General features: G+C 39.8%; 1 protein-coding gene across 1 annotated transcript; it reads left to right on the forward strand.

Annotated features, from left to right (window-relative positions):
- Window positions 1-1,764: 1,764 nt before the first annotated feature.
- On the forward strand, window positions 1,765-7,845 carry LOC124518156 (disintegrin and metalloproteinase domain-containing protein 1a-like; the record flags this gene model as incomplete). Its single annotated transcript, XM_047087961.1, is given in 3 exon segments — window positions 1,765-1,789; window positions 1,792-4,300; window positions 7,785-7,845. Coding segments are annotated over 3 exon segments (2,595 nt in total), but the record flags the coding sequence as incomplete, so codon positions are not given.
- Window positions 7,846-18,762: the final 10,917 nt, after the last annotated feature.

The raw sequence follows: 18,762 nt of genomic DNA on the forward strand, positions 1-18,762 counted from the left end.
TGACTCTTTGAGGAACCTCATATAAATGTAATCATTACATAGTTGTCCTTTTGTATCTGGCTCAGCTGTTCTCTTTTTAGTAACTCGCAGTAAAATACATTCATGTTTCATGCACGTGTAGTGTTTGTGCTGTAATTCAAAGGAAAACATTTCAGAAAAGAAAACTAGTGATGCAAGTTGGAACAGAATGTTTACACACCCTTTCAAAAAAGTTTCCTTGTGAAACAGAGAAGAGAACCTGGATGTGACTGGGCAGTGATATGAACTGAGAAGGATGGTTTCATAAAAGTGAGATATTTCAGCACATAATGAGATAGGATACAATGGGCAAACAGATGTTTAAGGTGTAAAAGAGAGAAGGGACCACTGGAAAAGTGAAGCCCATGAGAAACAGAATGCGAAGGTGACTCTAGATACAAACAGAGGGATAGGCCTCAGAGTGGAGCATGGACAATTTATCCACTACAGTAGGAGGAAAATCTAGGTACAGGTGGGCTCACCTGGTTTCTACATGTGGAAGTTCCCTTTCGATTGCTTCCATTTTCTCAGTGAAATGTGAGGCAAGAAGAAATTAGGGTGACCTGACTGGTGAAATGTAGGAAGACGTACACATTGAGATCACAAATGTGCCATTAGTCAGCATGGTTGTGAGTTTTCCTGAAGACACTTTCAGCCATTCAGGGCAGGTGTTCAGCAAGTACAAACGAATACATGCAACAGATGAGACATCAATCACAGCACCCATACCTGGGAGTCATTGATTCACTCAGTAAATAATTCTTGTTCATCTACTCTTGGACAAGCACTCTTCTAGACCTGACGGTATAAAGGTGAACAAACAGAAGTGGTCACTGGACATGTAGAGGCCACATTCTAACACAGGGGAGACTTTTAGGATACCTAGTTCACAGCGGGCATAACCTTAGCATCATGCCATATGTCAGGGCCATCCTGAGAAGGGTGTGGGCCTGGACTCACCCACTGACATGCCCATGATACTCATACTCGCACATAAGAGGAGGCTGCTCTGTTGGCGTCTCCCATACACACTTTTGGACAGTGTCATAAACAGAACTTGAGGAACCGAGCTTTGAAGATGTTAAAACATAGGCGTATTGACTCGCGCCCCATGGGTCGCCAGCCCACTTGGGTCTGTCCTGCGGCACAGGCCCACCACCCCATTTGCCTCAGCGAACAGACTGGCCTGGGAGATGTGCATGTCACTATAATGCCTCACTGAGGGATAAAGGACACTCTGAGTTATGATGTCCATGTGTTACAGAGCAAGAGTTTAGAAGAGGGGAAGTGAGCAACAGAGGGTGCCCACCAAAGATGTCTAAGCCCCCTGGTCTGGAACACTTGGAGTTAGTCAAGCAACGGACAACAGGAGGGGCGGGGGCGGGGCGTTCCGTGTGGCACAGTTGAAGGAGGCATGCAGGTTTTGTTTCCACTCCCAAGGGGTGGTCTTGCGTTTTAGAGCTCACAGCCCTTCGTGATTACATCACTCCACGGTGTCAAAAGGACCGTAGCCACAGAGCACCGAAGCTGATGCTGTGGAAGGAAGTCACAGAGAAAGGACACTATCTGAAGGATTACAGAGAGATCAGAGAGACTGGAAAGGACTCAGCCAGAGGCTGTGCCTCTCAGAAGTAGGCAGCAGCCAGCCACCCTTCCTACCGCCAGCATAGATCTGGAGCTAATGCCTTGACTCCATAATGCCAGACTCCCATGTGAGGGTCGGCATGTCAGGGAGGGCTGCTGCTAATGGACACAGGCCGCACACCATCAACCGATTCACAATGGCCATGCCAGTGGCAGCCTCTGTGAGACACTCTGCCTCCTCCTTGTCTTCTCTACAGAAATACCAAGTGGTTACACATGAGGCTGGCAGAGCGCTTCTGACTCGGGCTCCCCAAATTAAGGGCTCGAGGTGGGCACTAGTGGTGCCGGGACCTCCGTGTGTCAGGTTGGGGATCATGCTAGTGTTGGCGCTGATTTTCCTGCCAACCTTGTACTGTGACCTGGGATCTGTATATTACTCTTCTTATGAAACAGTCATCCCCAAGAGCCTGACAGTCAAGGGAAGGGAAGACCCAGTGGAAAAGGCATCCTATATGCTCTTAATGCAGGGCCAGAAATGGATGATTCACCTGAAGGCGAAGAGAGACTGTTTTGTGAAGAACTTTCCAGTCTTCAGCTACCACGGTGGCGTCCTGGGGCAAGAAATGCCTTTCATCTCACATGACTGTCACTATGAAGGCTACATAGAAGGAGTCCCGGGTTCTTTTGTTTCTCTCAACACCTGTTCAGGCCTCAGGGGCATCCTGATTAAGGAGGGGAAACCCTATGGCATTAAGCCCAAGGACACTTCGAAACGCTCTGAACATGTGTTGTACACGATGGCACACCAAGCTCGAGTCTCCTGTGGGGTCACTTCCAAAGGCAGCCAAGTGGCGCCTGCCAGCCGGCAGCAGGGGAGCAGGAAGCCTCACAGTCCACGGGCACCGTCCTCCTTTTGGTCACACACCAAGTACGTGGAGATGTTTGTCGTGGTCAACAACCAGCGGTTCCAAATGTGGGGCAGTGACGTCAGTGAGACAGTCCAGAGGGTCATGGACATCACCGCTCTGGCCAACAGCTTCACCAGGGGGATAAACACAGAGGTGGTGCTGGCTGGAATGGAGATTTGGACCGAGGGGGACCTCATAGAAGTCGCGGCGGACTTGCAAGTTACACTCGGGAATTTCAACAGCTGGAGACAGGAGAAGCTCTCCCGTCGTGTGAAGCACGATGTTGCCCACATGATCGTCGGGCATCGTCCTGAAGGAGACGTGGGACAGGCATTTCTCAGTGGTGCCTGTTCAAGTGGCTTTGCGGCAGCCGTTGAGTCCTTCCATCATGAAGACGTCCTCCTGTTTGCAGCGCTCATGGCCCATGAGCTTGGGCACAACTTGGGTATTCGGCACGACCACTCGGCCTGCGCTTGTAGAGATAAACGCTTGTGCCTCATGCGTGAAAATATCACCAAAGAAGGTGGCTTCAGCAACTGCAGCTCTGATTACTTCTACCAGTTCCTCCGGGAACACAAAGGGGGCTGCCTATTTAACAAGCCTCGGCCCCAACATCGCCTGCGTAGGAATGCAGAGTGTGGAAATGGTGTGTTGGAGGACAATGAGGAGTGTGACTGTGGACCTGACTGTGGTAATAACCGGTGCTGTGACCAAACATGTAGGCTGAAGGAAAATGCAAAGTGTAGTCCTGGACCCTGCTGTAATGAAACATGTGGATTTGCAGAAAAGGGATTCATATGTCGTCCTGCTCTTGGAGAGTGTGACCTTCCTGAATATTGTGATGGTACGACTGCAATATGCCCCCACGACACATACAAGCAAGATGGTACAACTTGTGAAAGAGTTCACTATTGTGTTCAGGGTGTGTGCAGGACCCCGGATATTCAATGTCTACATGTTTTTGGGTACCCTGCAAGGTCTGCCCCAGAAGACTGTTACATTTCCATGAACACCAAAGGAGACCGATTTGGAAACTGTGGCTTTCCCACATCACCTAGGTCAGAATACATTAAATGTGAGGATGAAAACATATATTGTGGGAAAATCATATGTACAAATATTAAACATGTACCAGAAATTAAACCTAATCAAACAATGATTCAGGTCCCTCATAAAGATGATTTCTGCTGGAGCATGGATGTCTATGACATTACTGATATCCCTGATAATGGATATGTGCACATTGGCACTCTTTGTGCCCCAGAGAAAATCTGTATGAATCGCTCCTGCACTGATCATGCTGTGCTCAACTACGACTGTGAACCGAAAGAAATGTGTAATGGGAGAGGAGTTTGCAACAATTTAAAGCACTGCCATTGTGAGGCTGGCTATGCACCCCCTGACTGCAAAACTGCAGGAAATGGGGGTAGTGTGGACAGTGGCTCTCCTAGTGCACCACACCCAGGTGAAACTCAAAACACTACCACTGTTCACAAAGATAAAGAAAATTTCTCAGACTATTTGCTCATATTACTCCTGATACTTTTGGGCACAGTATTGATAATTGTTTGTGTCATCATCCTTTGTAAATGTACAAAAGAAGCTCATCCAGAACCCACAGAAAAGGGTCCAGAAAAGGCTGTGGTAAAGGCCCCAGAGCCTGAAATACCTGCTGCAGAAGAGGCAGCTGAAGAGCCTCCATCAGAAGAGAAAGAGAAAGAGGAAGAGGAAGAGGAAGAGGAAGAGGAAGAGAAAGAGGAAGAGGAGGAAGAGGAAGAGGAAGAATCAGAGCCATAAGAGGGAGGAAGAAGTCAAATATATCAAACATCTCAAGCACTGAGTGGGAATGAAAGGCTCAGGGATGTACAGGTGAAGTGGGAATTGATAGCTCCAGTGGCTCTAACTAGAATTATTCAGTCCATAAAAATATACTAATGTAGGAGCAGGGATTCATCTGCTTTTATTATTCATTTTAGTAACTGAGGTTTTATTTATTTAATATAGTAAATGTTTTACTACTTCTTACTTTTCCACGTTTCATTTGAACTCTTCATATGCATCTATAGACATCGTTGTCTGCCTTGGGCCATTTTTTTCCATTCACCAGGAACTTTTTTAGGACACGTCATCTTTCATGTAAGCTGTTTGACATACATTACCACATGTACCTGCATTTATTATTTTCACTTGTTTTTTCATTGCAATACCACTACATATTATGAGGACAGTTTTTAATGTGAGCAATTTGCCCTATAAATGTGCATTCAGAAAATGAGGAGTGTTTAAATCCAAAAATAAATAAAACTTTATTCAGATTATACATCTCTTCAGATTCCACTTGGCATAGTTATTGAGTCTACTTTGTTCTGGGACTCTGTGGGATGTACTATACCTGGTAAACCAGAAGACCCTGATTGTCAAGGGGCAAGTGTTGAAGTCATGTACCTTATCAAATCTGGCAGATGTTTAATATGACATATGTATATACAATTTATTACTTCCTGGTATTTCCAAGACCTTCCTATAGCCATCCTCACTCTTTATCGAAAAGGTTTCATTTCTTTTTCTTTTAGAGAAGCTTTCATAGCATTTCCTCTGTACTAATCTTCATGGGATGAATTTCAGATCTCCAAATATCTCATGTCTGATGAACATTATGTAGACTTAGCAAACTCTATTTATACTAATTTTATAATAGTATACAGGCTCCTACCACAGTGCTAAGTATATGTACAAAACTAAAATTTTGTCTATTTTTAAAATTTATTGAAACTAATAACTTGTTGACTGACATCTGAAGCAATCTCTCCAATTACAGGTAATGGAGCTTAGAGGTGGTAGATATTACTTGGTGAAGACAGCACAAAGCAGTGTAATATTAATGCTATTCATTCTGTGCTAGGAACTGTATTAAATACTTTGCATTCATTGTCTCAACTTAATCCTCCCAACTTCCCTATGAAACCTCCATCTTGTTCATGAGGAAGCAAAGAAAATTTGCTCTAGATCTGGTTAAGTAGTAGAACCTGTATCTTTCCTCAGGTATGACTCAGTCTCCATTTTCCATTTCTTCATGAGCTTTTTCCTGTGGTAAAAAGTGATGGGGAAGACACTCAATAGGTATATGCCCCTAATTGACCTCTATTATGAATTCCAAAATTGTGTAATCATTATTGATGAAAATGTCTTTTCTCCTATTACATCCTGACATCATGGAATGGTCATCTTATTTAGTGTTGATTGTAGATGCTTAATAAATGTTTATCCAGTGAATAATTAAATGGTGCTAACCATAAAATATAGGGCCAGATTCATTCCCTGGGCAGAAGGTCTCTTGCTACTCCTTAACACAAGTGAAATCTAGACGCAATATCGACTGCTAAACATTTATAAATTGTCAAGTAATCAAAAGTTTATAAAATCTCAAATTCCAGCAAATGAAGTTTGAACCAGATTATGATAGTCTATGGTAGGGCAGGTGACCAGTTTTAATGTGGGCAGGAGAAAGCAGATGTAACTTGGGCTATGAAATCTCCGTGTTCCAAGGGTCCGAGTTTCTTGTAAAGCTCAGGTGACAATTCCACATTGTGTGTACTCTAGAAAGCACACCTTTTCACCTGACTCCCCTCCCCATCTGAGGGATTCTGACGAATACTTGTAACACTATCCAATAATCTGTGTCAGTAGTCAACAGACAGCTGCTTTCCTAAAACTTCTGATGGTGACCCGCTTCTATATTTTGCCCATCTTTCCTGGTCAACTATTGTCCTTTCTGTGCTGCCTTAGGCGAGCGGAGACCCAGGCCCTTCCCTTAGTTCCTCAAAGCACAGCTCCATCCAGGCTCTACATTTTTATCTACATTTGTGGTTGAGGGGAACAAAGAGAAATTATAATATGGAAAAGAAAAACATTTGGATGCTGCAGATATGTATTAATGTTTCTAAGAGTCCAGGGGTCATGCCCAACTGGTGACCTGGATAGGCCATCTCTCCCCTTTTTGACCTGACCTAATATCCTTTATGGTTCCTGTAGGAGTGCTTGTGATAATATCCTCATTACTTGGAATCAGATTCCACCACATTCTCTGGCGTCCAGTGAGAAGGGGAAAAAATTTTTTTTTAATGACAACTGAAAACCTAGATCACGTCATCATAACCTCACATGAACACACAACAGAGACAAAGCATGAAATTAGTTTGACAAAAATTTAGCTTTTTTATATGTTCAAACTTCATTTCTTAAGCTTATTTTTTATTTTTATTGATATATAATTGACATAACATTAGTTTCAGGTGTACAACACAGTAATTTGTATTTGGATATATTTCGAAATGATTATCACGATAAGCTAACATACATCACCACACATAATTTTTTTTCTTATGAGAACCTGTAAGTTCTACTTTCTTAGCAACTTTCAAATATATAACACAGTATTAGTCGTCATACTGTATATTATATCCCCAGGACTTATTTATTCTATGATTGAAAAGTCTGTATCTCTTGACTGCCTTCACCCATTTCACCAATCCCTTCATCCCCTGCCTCTGGAAACTTTTCATTTGTTCTTTGTATCTATGAGGTATTTCTGCTTTTGTTTGTTTTTAGATTCCACATGTATTTGAGAATATATGATATTGGTCTTTCTCTATGGACTTATTTCAAATTCTGTCAAGGTCCATCCATGTTGTTACACATGGCAAATTTCTTTTTCTTGTTGAATGAATATATATATATATATATATATATATATATACACACACACCTATATATAAAATACTCCTTTATATATAGTAGATAAACATACATATATATTTTCATATTTTCTTTATCCATTCATCCACTGATAACACTTAGGTAGCTTCCATGTCTTGGCTATTGTCAATAATGCTGCAGTGAACATGAAGGTACAGGTATCTTTTCAAGTTAGTGTTTTGTTTCCTTTGGATAGCCAATAGTGGAATTACTAAATCATATAGTAGTTCTATTTTTAACTTTTTTGAGAAAACGCCATAGTGTTTTCCATAGTGGATGCACCAATTTACATTCCCACCAATAGCGCACAAGGGGTCCCTTTTGTCCACATCCTCACCAACACTTGTTAGTTCATGCATTTTTGATAATAACCATTCTAACAGGTGTAGGTTGATATCTCAGTGTAGCTTTGATTTGCATTTCCCTGATGATGAGTGATACTGAGCTCCTTTTCATGAACCTGTTGGCCATCTGTATGGCCTTTAAAAAAATTTTAACGTTTATTCACTTTTGAAAGAGGGAGAAAGAACATGAGCGGGAGAGTGGCAGAGAAAAGGAGACAGACACAGAATCCAAAGCAGACCCCAGGCTCCAAGCTGTCAGCACAGAGCTGGAAGCAGGGCTCTAAATCAAGAGCCAGGAGACCATGACCTGAGCCAAAGCCGGATGCTTAACCGACTGACCCACCCAGGTGCTCCTATGTTTTTATATATATAAACATATATATATAAATAAATATATATAAATACATATACAAATATACATACATATATAGAGAGAGTGTGTGTGCACGTGCACCTGCATGCACACGAGCAGGGGAGGGGCAGAGAGAATGGGAGAGAGAATTCAAAGCAGGCACCACACAGTCAGCACAGAGCCCCAATTCCACAAACATGGAGATCATGACCTGAGCAAAATCAAGAGTCAGACGCTTAACCAACTAAGTCACCCAGATGTGCCCTGGTAGGTCTTCTTTGGAAAAATGTCTATTCAGATCCTCTTCCCATTTTTTGATTGGGTTGTTTTACTGCTTTTTAGTCATATGAGTTCTTTACATGTTTTGGATATTAACTCCTTATTAAATACATGATTTGCAAGTATTTTCTCCCATTCAGTAGTTGATGATTTCATTCTGTTGATGATTTCCTTTGCTATGGAAACTTTCAGTTTGATGTAGTTTCAGTTGTTTATTTTTGCTTTTGTTGCCTTTGCTTTTGGTGTCAGATCCAAAAAAGCACTACCAAGACCAATGTCAAGAAGCTTATTGCCTATGTTTTCTTCTAGTTGTATGGTTTCAGGTCTTATGTTCAAATCTTTCATCAATTTTAAGTTAATTTTTGTGTATGGGTATGATAGTGGTCCAGCTTCATTCTTTTGCATGTGGCTGTACAGTTGTCCCAACATCATTTAAGAGACTGTCCTTTCCCCATTGCCTATTTGTGGCTTTACTGTCCTAAATTAATTGCCTATATGTGTGAGTTTATCTGGGCTTTCTATTCTGTTCCATTGACCTATGTGTCTGTTTTTATGCCAATGCCATACTGTTTTGATTACTAAGCTTTTGTAATATAGTTTGAAATCAGAAAGTGTGATGCTTCCAACTTTTTCTTCTTTCTTAAGATTGTTTTGGTTACTTTTGTGGTTCCACACAAATTTTAGGGTATTTATTCTATTTCTACATAAAAATACTGTGAAATTTTTGTAGGAACTGAACTGAATCTGTAGATTTCTTTGGATAGTATGGGCATTTTAACAATATTAATTCTTGGGGTGCCTGGGTGGCTCAGTCAGTTAAGCATCCAACTTTGGCTCAGGTCATGATCTCGCGGTTCGTGGGTTCAGTCCCGCGTCGGGCTCTGTGCTGACAGCTCGGAGCCTGGAGCCTGCTTCAGATTCTGTGTCTCCCTCTCTCTCTGCCTGTTCTGCTTCTCTCAAAAATAAACATTAAAAAAATAAACAATATGAATTCTTCCAACCCATAAGCATGAAGTATCTTTCCATTTCTTTGTGTCTTCCTCAATGTCTTCCATCAGCGTCTTACAGTTTTCAATTACAGGTCTTTCACCTCCTTGGTTAATTTATTCCTAGGTATTATATTCTTTTTGAGGCAATTGTAAATGGGGCTCTTAATTTTTCTGATAGTTCATTATTAGTGTATAGAAACACAACTGATTTTGTATATTGATTTTGCATCCTGCAACTTGACTGAATTCACTTACTAGTTCTAAATTTTCTGTTGGAGTCTTTATTACTTATTATTAATAATGTTTAAACTTTACAGCCAACATGGGGCTTGAACTCACAACCCTGAGATCAAGAGTCTCATGCTTTACTGACTGAGCCAGCCAGGCACCCTAGTGGAGTCTTTATATGTCATCTGCAAGTAGTGAGGCTTTACTTCTTCCTCTCTGGATGCCTTTTATTTTTCTTGCCCAATTTCTCTGGCTAGGATTTCCAATACTATGTTGAATAAAAGTGGTTAGAGTCGGTATCCTTGTCTTGTTCCTGATCTTAGAGGAAAAGCGTTCAGATTTTTATCACTGTGTATGATGTTATTAGCTGTGGGCTGAAACTACATTCCTGAGTAGAATTTTGTCATTTAGGGTGGGGTATTGATCAAAAGTCTCACTAAAATGTTTTCATAAAGTGAAATTTAAAAAAAGCAATCTTCCTCCACCAATGAAAATGCTTAACAACTTTAAAATAAGTTTTCACCCTGCTTCTAGACATACAGCTATCAAAATTTTTAAACTTAAAAAAAAATTTTAATGTTTACTTATTTTTGAGAGAGAGACAGAGTGTGAGTGGGTGAGGGGAAGAGAGAGAGAGGGAGGCACAGAATCTGAAACAGGCTCCAGGCTCTGAGCTGCCCGCACAGAGCCTGACACAGGGCTCGAACTCAGGAACGGCAAGATCATGACCTAGGCCAAAGTTGGACGCTTAACCGACTGAGCCATCCAGGCACCCCTGAGCTTCTTTATCAATCCCTTCATTATATATGTCTTATGGCTCTAGGTGATTACTCTGTAATGGGAAAATGAATCTTCCATTACTTTTCCCCATAAATATGCACAATCTACCACCTTATGTCCTGTTATGAAAAAATCATTCTATTCCAGAGACTGCTGGGGAGAGAAGCTAAACAGTTTGACCTTGATCTTACCTCTGAAATAGATCCTGTATCTTTGAAACCTATGACATAACTGTAATTATAGACATTTCAAATTATCAGTTTTTGTTTAATCAGAGGGGGATGCAAAATTTGCCTTTGTAGGAGAACCTTTTAGTGAGGTTTTATTTTAAAGGTCAAACTCAAGGCCTGTTCTTCATTAGAGTGGTTGAGACAAGACTGATTATACAGCTTGACTAAACTTATAAATGAGTGGTCTTCAATGCAGGCAAAGTTACATTCTTATAGAATTCATTGTAATGTTGATCATTGAGAAGGAAGGATTTTGTGAGAGAAAAGTTGGAAGTTGGGGACTTGGGCTTTGTATAAAAGGGTGCAGGTAAAAGACTGAGGCATGAGAATGTCTGAAGGTACCCCCAACCCCCACCCCGGAGGGGTAGCCTCTGTGAAGTCTTGAAGCATTGATGTCAAGCATCCATTATCCCCTGATTTCTGAACTGTAATCCCTGCTATTTTCAGAAAGCTTAGACCAAATACTTTTACAAAATGAAACCATATCCTATATGCTCCTTTTATTTTGGACTCCCTCCCTTTAATAAGATGCTCTCTTAATTTATTTCACTTACCATATTCTCTTTTCACCCCCTTGACTGACTGAAGTTCTCCCCACTTTATTCTTAGAAATCACTGCTAACCTGGTGTACAACTTTCCACATTCTTTTCCATAGTCATATAATTAGATATAAATGTTTTAGGGGTAATCTTTTTAAAATGACCTCATGTTATCTACATTCCTTTGAATCTTGCTTTTATCTGCATAGTGGCAGGCTCACCAAGTCATTCTGTGCATTTCTAAACCACTCTTTGTCATGACTGCACAGTATTCCATGGTATATTGCTAACGATATTCTATAGTTAACACAATCGTTTAAAATTTTTTTTTACATTTATTTATTTTTGAGACAGAGAGAGACAGAGCGTGAGCAGGGGAGGGACAGAGCGAGAGGGAGACACAGAATCTGAAACAGGCTCCAGGCTCTGAGCAGTCAATACAGAGCCCAACATGGGGCTCAAGCCCATGAACTGTGAAATCATGACCTGAGCCAAAGTTGGACACTTAACTGACTGAGCCACCCAGGTACCCCTCAACCATTTTTAATAGACAGACATGAATTTTGTACCTAGGGTTGTTGTTTTTAGCCACTATAAGTAATACTGCCAACAAAATCCATCCAGGATTTTCTTCTGGGTCCTATTCTTTACCTGTGCTGTCTTCACATTATTCCTTTCTCTTTTCCACCACTCTTATTGGCAGAATTCTTCTCTCAGTAACAACTGACAGGCTAGTTCTGGAAACTTAGACCAAGTGAGAAGCACCTCCCAGTATCCTGCTTCAGGCAAGCCTGTTGCTTGCTTGAGTTAATTCAAACTTTGGCTCCTTGGATCTCACTTGGTTCAGAGAAACAGTGACTCCACAGCTAGAATTCATTGTTAGCAGTGGATGAGGCAGAGGAGATTTATGGGAACCTGCCCCTCTCCTATATGGCCTTGCAGAGGTAGCCTCAGAAGACATCTCTCAATGAAAAAAAAAAAAATCAATGTTTTTTCCCAGATATGACATTACAGGTTTAGGGATAGTCTGTTGGGGCTTTGGATCTTCTGCCCCAAGCCTACTGCCCCTTGAATTCACTAAAATGAATCTAAACTTCATATACAGAGATAGCACTTCCCATACCACTGTCCAACTCTAGGTCTAATTAGAGAGGTTGGCCAAAGCACTTGGGACTTTGAAGTCATAGAAATGTGGGTTTGAATCTCTACTCATCTTTCTTAGCTTTGAGTTTGGATAACATTTTTACCCTATGAACGTCAGGATTTTTTCAACCATAAATTGAATACATCGTACATACCTTGCAGGGTTACCATGAGGATTGCTAGTATGGAAAACTTTTAGACTACTGTTCAGAACAAAATATGCAATAAATATTTGTTCAGGTTACCATTGTTTTCCTTTGTTACATCTCATATTAGCAAATTAGGCCATTGTAGGGTAAATCCTTCTTATCCCACATCCCCTCAATGTCTATAAGTTATAAACCCCAGAAATTCCTATTCAGGATATACCTCTGAAATGAGGACCCAGCTTATGCTTTACAAAGATTCACCTAAATTTAACTAGTTTAAAGTGTCTTCTTCTGTGTAATACTTATTTTCTTAAATATTTCATGAAAAAAAAACTTGTCAGGAAGAAGAGGGAACTGGTAGAGTGGGCAGGATAAGAATCTTCAAAGAGGAAAGTGAGGAACTGTGTTAGCATCAGGCAATGTGGTTCTGCCTAGAGCTTGGTGGTAAATAAAATGTGCTATCACCATACAATGGACCATTACTTAGTAATAAAAAGGAAAGTAATAGTGATACATACTATATAGTACAGGAGAACCTTGAAAAACATTGTGCTAAATGAAAAAAGCCAGTCACAGAAGGTCACATATTACATGATTTCATCTATATTTACATCTAGAATAGGCAAATCCATAAAGAAAGGAAGAAGCTGATGGAAGAGAATGAGGAGTGACTGCTACTGAGCACAGGTTTCTTTCTAGGGTGATAAAAATGTTCTAAAATGAGATTATGATGATGGCTGCACAATCTGTAAATAAGCTTTAAATGGGTGAATTTTATAGTATATTAATTATACATCAGTAAAGCTATTTAAAAATTTTTTTAAATGTTTATTTGAGAGCGAGAGAGACAGACAGAGCATGAGCAGGGGAGGGGGCAGAGAGAGAGGGAGACAAAGAATCTGAAGCAAGCAAGCTCCAAGCTCTGAGCTGTCAGCACAGAGCCCGAAGTGGAGCTCGAACCCATGAACCAAGAGATCATGACCTGAGCCGAAGTTGGACGCTTAAATTACTGAGCCACCCACGTGCCCCTAAAGCTATTTTTTAAAGTTTAAAACATTAAATATAGGGCTAAATCCCTGTTCATCACTACTTCTGATCTTCCCAGTCCTCCCTATTGGGAACAATTATTATCAGTATGGTCTATTTTTAGGTAGAAAACATAAGGTTTTATGTACATAAATGTATGTGTAATAGTATTATGCTTTAAAAATTCATTTTGGGGGTGCCTGGGTAGCTCAGTCAGTTGAGTGTCTGACTCTTGATTTCGGCTTTGGCCTTGATCCCAGGGTTGTGGGATCCAGCCTCTCATTGGGCTCTCCACTGAGCGTGCAGCCTGCTCGAGGTTCTCTCTCTCTTTGTCTCTCTCTCTCTCTCTCTCCCTCCCTCCCTCCGTCCTCTTCCCTGCTTGCGCTCTATAAGAAACAAACAAACAAACAAACAAACAAATAACTCGTTTTGTTTTGGAGATGGGTCCATGAGCTCTTCAAAGGAAATGCTTTGGTGGGATCTTGGGCATTTTAATGCTTACTGTATTTGATGTGATTCAAATAAAGCAGCATCATGGTATTTGAAGAAAGATACTATCATTTCTGCAAAGGATTTCACGTCTGGCTAATTCACTGGGCTTCTATAATGGGTCATATATTCTTGATTACATATTAAGAATTTTGCTATACTCTCCTGCAATTTAAAAAAAAAACTTTTTGGAAAAAAACATGCATGGGAAAGGGGAAACCCTAGGAAAGTTCTCAGTTAAGGCAAACTGAAGAAGTAATGATATTTTGTATTTGCATTGATTGCACTTTTTACTTTGCAAAGCATTTTCTAGAAATGCTGTTGAATAATCAACAAAACTCAGATACTGTTATTTCCACACTACAAAAAAGAAGCTGATGCTCAGATTAAATGACAAAAACAACAATTTGCAAATAACCAAACTGGGACTTGAATTCAAGTTTTCTAGGTTTAAAAAAAAAGACAACTTTTTGAGCAAGGCTCCGTATCACAGTCCATGGAAAAAATTATTTACCATAGGATGTAACATTCTATTTTTTAATGATTAGGAAACAAATTTACATATGACAAAAGAAGGGAGATTTGCACAAAGTGGCAGCAGCACTTCAGTTTTTCACAGTCTCCTCAAATCACCACATAAAAAATGCCAAAGCACTAGGATGGTAAAATCAAAACCTACAAACAACAGCAACAAAAGGTGATAAGGCATCGACAAACCCCCAAGTATGGGTAGATGAGGACAAACTATTGACAGCTGTTAAGACCCAAGTGGTATTAGGATCTGTCAGAGAGAAAGCAGAGAAGAGTAATGAGATGTCTACTGGGCCCCACAAAAGGAAATACCCTAACTACCAAACAGATATTCTGGGAAGCAGAGTGAGCCAATTTGCAGAAAAAGCACCTGAAACTGGAAAGGGTTTCTGACACCTCAATTTTGGGGAGAATGCAAGAGGTCAACTGTAAGGTGGGGACATACCAGAGAAGTCTAAGGACTACGAGTTTTTAAAATTAAACTTCCAGGACAAAGTCTCACACTGGGGAGAATATACTGGAAGTAATTCAAACGGACTAGGACAAAAAGGCAAAGAAAATAGATTTTAAGTGGAAATACCTTCCCTATTTCAATGATTAAAATGCTATTTGCAATTAAAAATAGACCTACCCTATGACCCAGCAATAGCACTGCTAGGAATTTACCCAAGGGATACAGGAGTGCTGATGCATAGGGGCACTTGTACCCCAATGTTTATAGCAGCACTTTCAACAGCAGCCAGATTATGGAAAGAGCCTAAATGTTCATCAACTGACGAATGAATAAAGAAATTGTGGTTTATATACACAATGGAATACTACGTGGCAATGAGAAAGAATTAAATATGGCCTTTTGTAGCAACGTGGATGGAACTGGAGAGTGTTACGCTAAGTGAAATAAGTCATACAGAGAACGACAGATACCATATGTTTTCACTCTTATGTGGATCCTGAGAAACTTAGCAGAAGACCATGGGGGAGCGGAGGGAAAAAAAAAAAAAAAAGAGGTTAGAGAGGGAGAGAGCCAAAGCATAAGAGACTCTTAAAAACTGAGAACAAACTGAGGGTTGATGGGGGGTGGGAGGGAGGGGAAGGTGGGTGATGGGTATTGAGGAGGGCACCTTTTGGGATAAGCACTGGGTGTTTTATGGAAACCAATTTGACAATAGATTTGATATTAAAAAAGCTATTTGCTATTAGATTTTGGTAAACAGTCTTTACTATGTTTATGTAATATCTTTGTATTCCATGAAGTTTTTTTAAACTAATTTCATTTATTTATTTGGAGAGAGAGGGAAAGAGAGAGAGTGAAAGGCAGAGAGGGAGGAGCATAGAGAGAATCCTAAGCAGGCTCCAAGCTTAGCGCTGGAGCCCAATGCGGGGCTCACAGTCTGTGAGATCATGACCTGAACTGAGATCAAGAGCCAGACACCCAACTGACTGAGCCACCCAGGCACCCCTCCCATGAAAATTTTAAAAATAGGAATAGTTGGTGAATTTTAACAAAATTTTTGGTAGGTACTCTTAGGTTCATTTTTTTCTCCTTTAAGCTTTTGTGTCATGGATTATGATGATGCATTTATTAAAAAGTGAAACTCATGCTTATGTTTCTAGCATAAATTCTTTTTAAATTTAAATTCAAGTCAGTTAACATATAGTGCAGTATTTGTTTCAAGAGAATTCAGTGATTCATCACTTACGTATAATACCGAGTGCTCATCCCAACAAGTGACCTCCCTTAATGCCCATCACCCATTTAGCCCATCCCTCCCCTCATCCCCTCCAGCCACCCTGAGTTCTCTGTATTTAAGAGTCTTTCATGGTTTGTCCCCTTTTCTGTTTTTATCTTATTTTTCCTTCCCTTTCCCTATACTCATGTTTTGTTTCTTGAATTCCACATATGAATGAAATCATATTTGTGCTTCTCTTACTTATTTTGCCTAGCATAATACATTCTAGCTCCATCCACATTGTTGTAAATGGCAAGATTTCATGTTTTTTGATCATCAAATTATATAATAATACATAATATTCCATTATACATACACACACACACACATACACACACCCCACATCTTCTTTATCCATTCATCAGTCAATGCACATTTGGGCTCTTTCCATAATTTGGCTAGTTGATAGCACTGCTATAGGCACGGCAGCGCCATGTGCCCCTCAGCATTTTTGTATCCTTTCTATAACTTCCTAGTAGTGTAATTGCTGGGTCGCAGGGTAGTTCTATTTTTAACTTTTTGAGAAACCTCTATACTATTTTCTGGAGTGGCTGCACCAGTTTGCATTCCCAGCAAGTATGCAAAAGGGTTCCCCTTTCTCTGCATCCTTGCCAATGTCTGTTGTTTCCTGAGCTGTTAATTTTAGCCATTCTGACAGCTGTGAGGTGGTATCTCATTGTAGTTTTGATTTGTATTTCCCTGATGGTGAATGATGTTGAGCATCTTTTCATGTGTCTGTTAGCCATCTGGATGTCTTCTTTGGAAAAGTGTCTATTCATGTCTTCTGTCCATTTCTTCACTGGATTATTTGTTTTTTGGGTGTTGAGTTTGGTAAGTTCTTTATAGATTTTAGATACTAACCCTTTATCTAATATGTCATTTGCAAATGTCTTCTCCCACTCCATTGGTTGCCTTTTTATTTTGATGACTGTTTCCTTCACTGTGCAGAAGCTTTTTATCTTGATGAGGTCCCAATAGTGCATTTTTGCTTTTGTTTCCCTTGCCTCCAGATGTGTTGAGTAAGAAGTTGCTGTGGCCAAGGTCAAAGAGGTTGCTGCCTATTTTCTCCTCTAAGACTTTGATGGTTTCCTGTTTTACATTTAGATCTTTCATCTATTTTGAATTTATTTTTGTGTATGGTGTTAAGGAAGTGCTGTCCAGGTTCATTCTTCTGCATGTCGCTGGCCAGTTTTCCCACACCATTTGCTGTAGAGACGGTCTTTTTTCCACTGGATATTCCTTCCTGTTTTGTCGAAGATTAGTTGGCCAGACATTTGTGGGTCTACTTCTGTATTTTCTATTCTGTTCCGTTGATCTATGTGTCTGCTTTCGTGGCATAAATTCTTTTTGAGCATGGTATTTTCCTCCAATATACAAGATTCTATTTTTGATATATCTTTTTGCTTGTGTCTACATTCAGAATAAGTGAGATTATCTCTGCCTTTAAAAAATGCCATCTTTATCAAGTTGGGGTATTATGATTACATTAATTCCATACAGAACCTTCCATATTTTCCTTTAGATTTTCAAATTTAGTGAAAACAAATTTGCACAAATATATTTGTAGTTTCAAATCTCTTCTGTACGCATATCATACATTCCTAAATTACTCATTTTTTTATTGTGGTAACAACACATGAAATCTACCTTTTTAATAAAATTTTAAGTACTTTACATTATTGTTGACTATAGATATAATGTACAGATTTCCAGAACTTATTCACCCTGCTTAACTGAAACTTTATTAATAAATCCCCATTCCCCAGCCTGTGACAATCACCATTCTACTTTTTTGATTCTATGCATTTGGCTTAGATACCTCATATAAGTGGAATTATGCAGTATCTTTCTGTGATTTCCCTATTTTATTTGGCATAATGTCCTCAAGGTTCATCTATGTTTTCACATATTGCAGGACTTCCTTATTTTTTAAGATTGAATAGTATTCTGTGGTACATACATGCAGATTTTATCTGTTCAACATTGTTTCTACATCTTGGCTATGGTAAACTTGGCTACAATGAACATGGGAATGCTAGTGTCTCTTTGTGATCCTTATTTCAATTGTTTAAATAAGTGCTATAAATGGGATTGCTGGATTGTAGGATAGTTCCTTTTTAGTTGTTTTGAGGAATCTCGATATTGTTTTTTATAGTGGTCACACTGTTTTGCATTCCCACCAACAGTGTGCAAGGCGGCTAATTTCAACAAATCCTAATACTGTTTTTTTGATAATAGCCATCCCAACAGCTGTGAGGGGATATCTCACTGTAGTTCTGATTTACGTTTCCCTGATAATTATAATGTTGAACATTTTTTCATACATTCGTTGGCCATCTGTATGTCTTCTTTGAAGTATGTCTATCCAAGTCCTTAGCCCATTTTATAATTGGGATATTAACTTTGCTACTGAGTTGTAGGAGTTCCTTATATATTTTGGAGATGAACTCCTTAACAGGTATCAGGTTTGCAAATAATCTCTCCCACTCTGAAACCTGACTTTTCATTCTGTTGATTGTTTGCTGTACAGAAGCTTTTTAGCTTGATGTAGTCCCACTAATTTTTATTTTTGTTGTTTGTGCTTTTGATAGCATATCCATGAAATCATTTCAATGTCGTGAAGCTTTTTCTAGGAGGTGTACAGTTTCAGGTATTAGATTTAAGTCTTTAATTCATTTTGAGTTGAT

The sequence above is a fragment of the Lynx rufus genome, unplaced genomic scaffold (genome assembly GCF_022079265.1).
Source record: "Lynx rufus isolate CCGP_SWC_20201006 ecotype Redwood Valley unplaced genomic scaffold, mLynRuf1.p SCAF_24, whole genome shotgun sequence".
Lineage (NCBI taxonomy): Eukaryota > Metazoa > Chordata > Mammalia > Carnivora > Felidae > Lynx > Lynx rufus.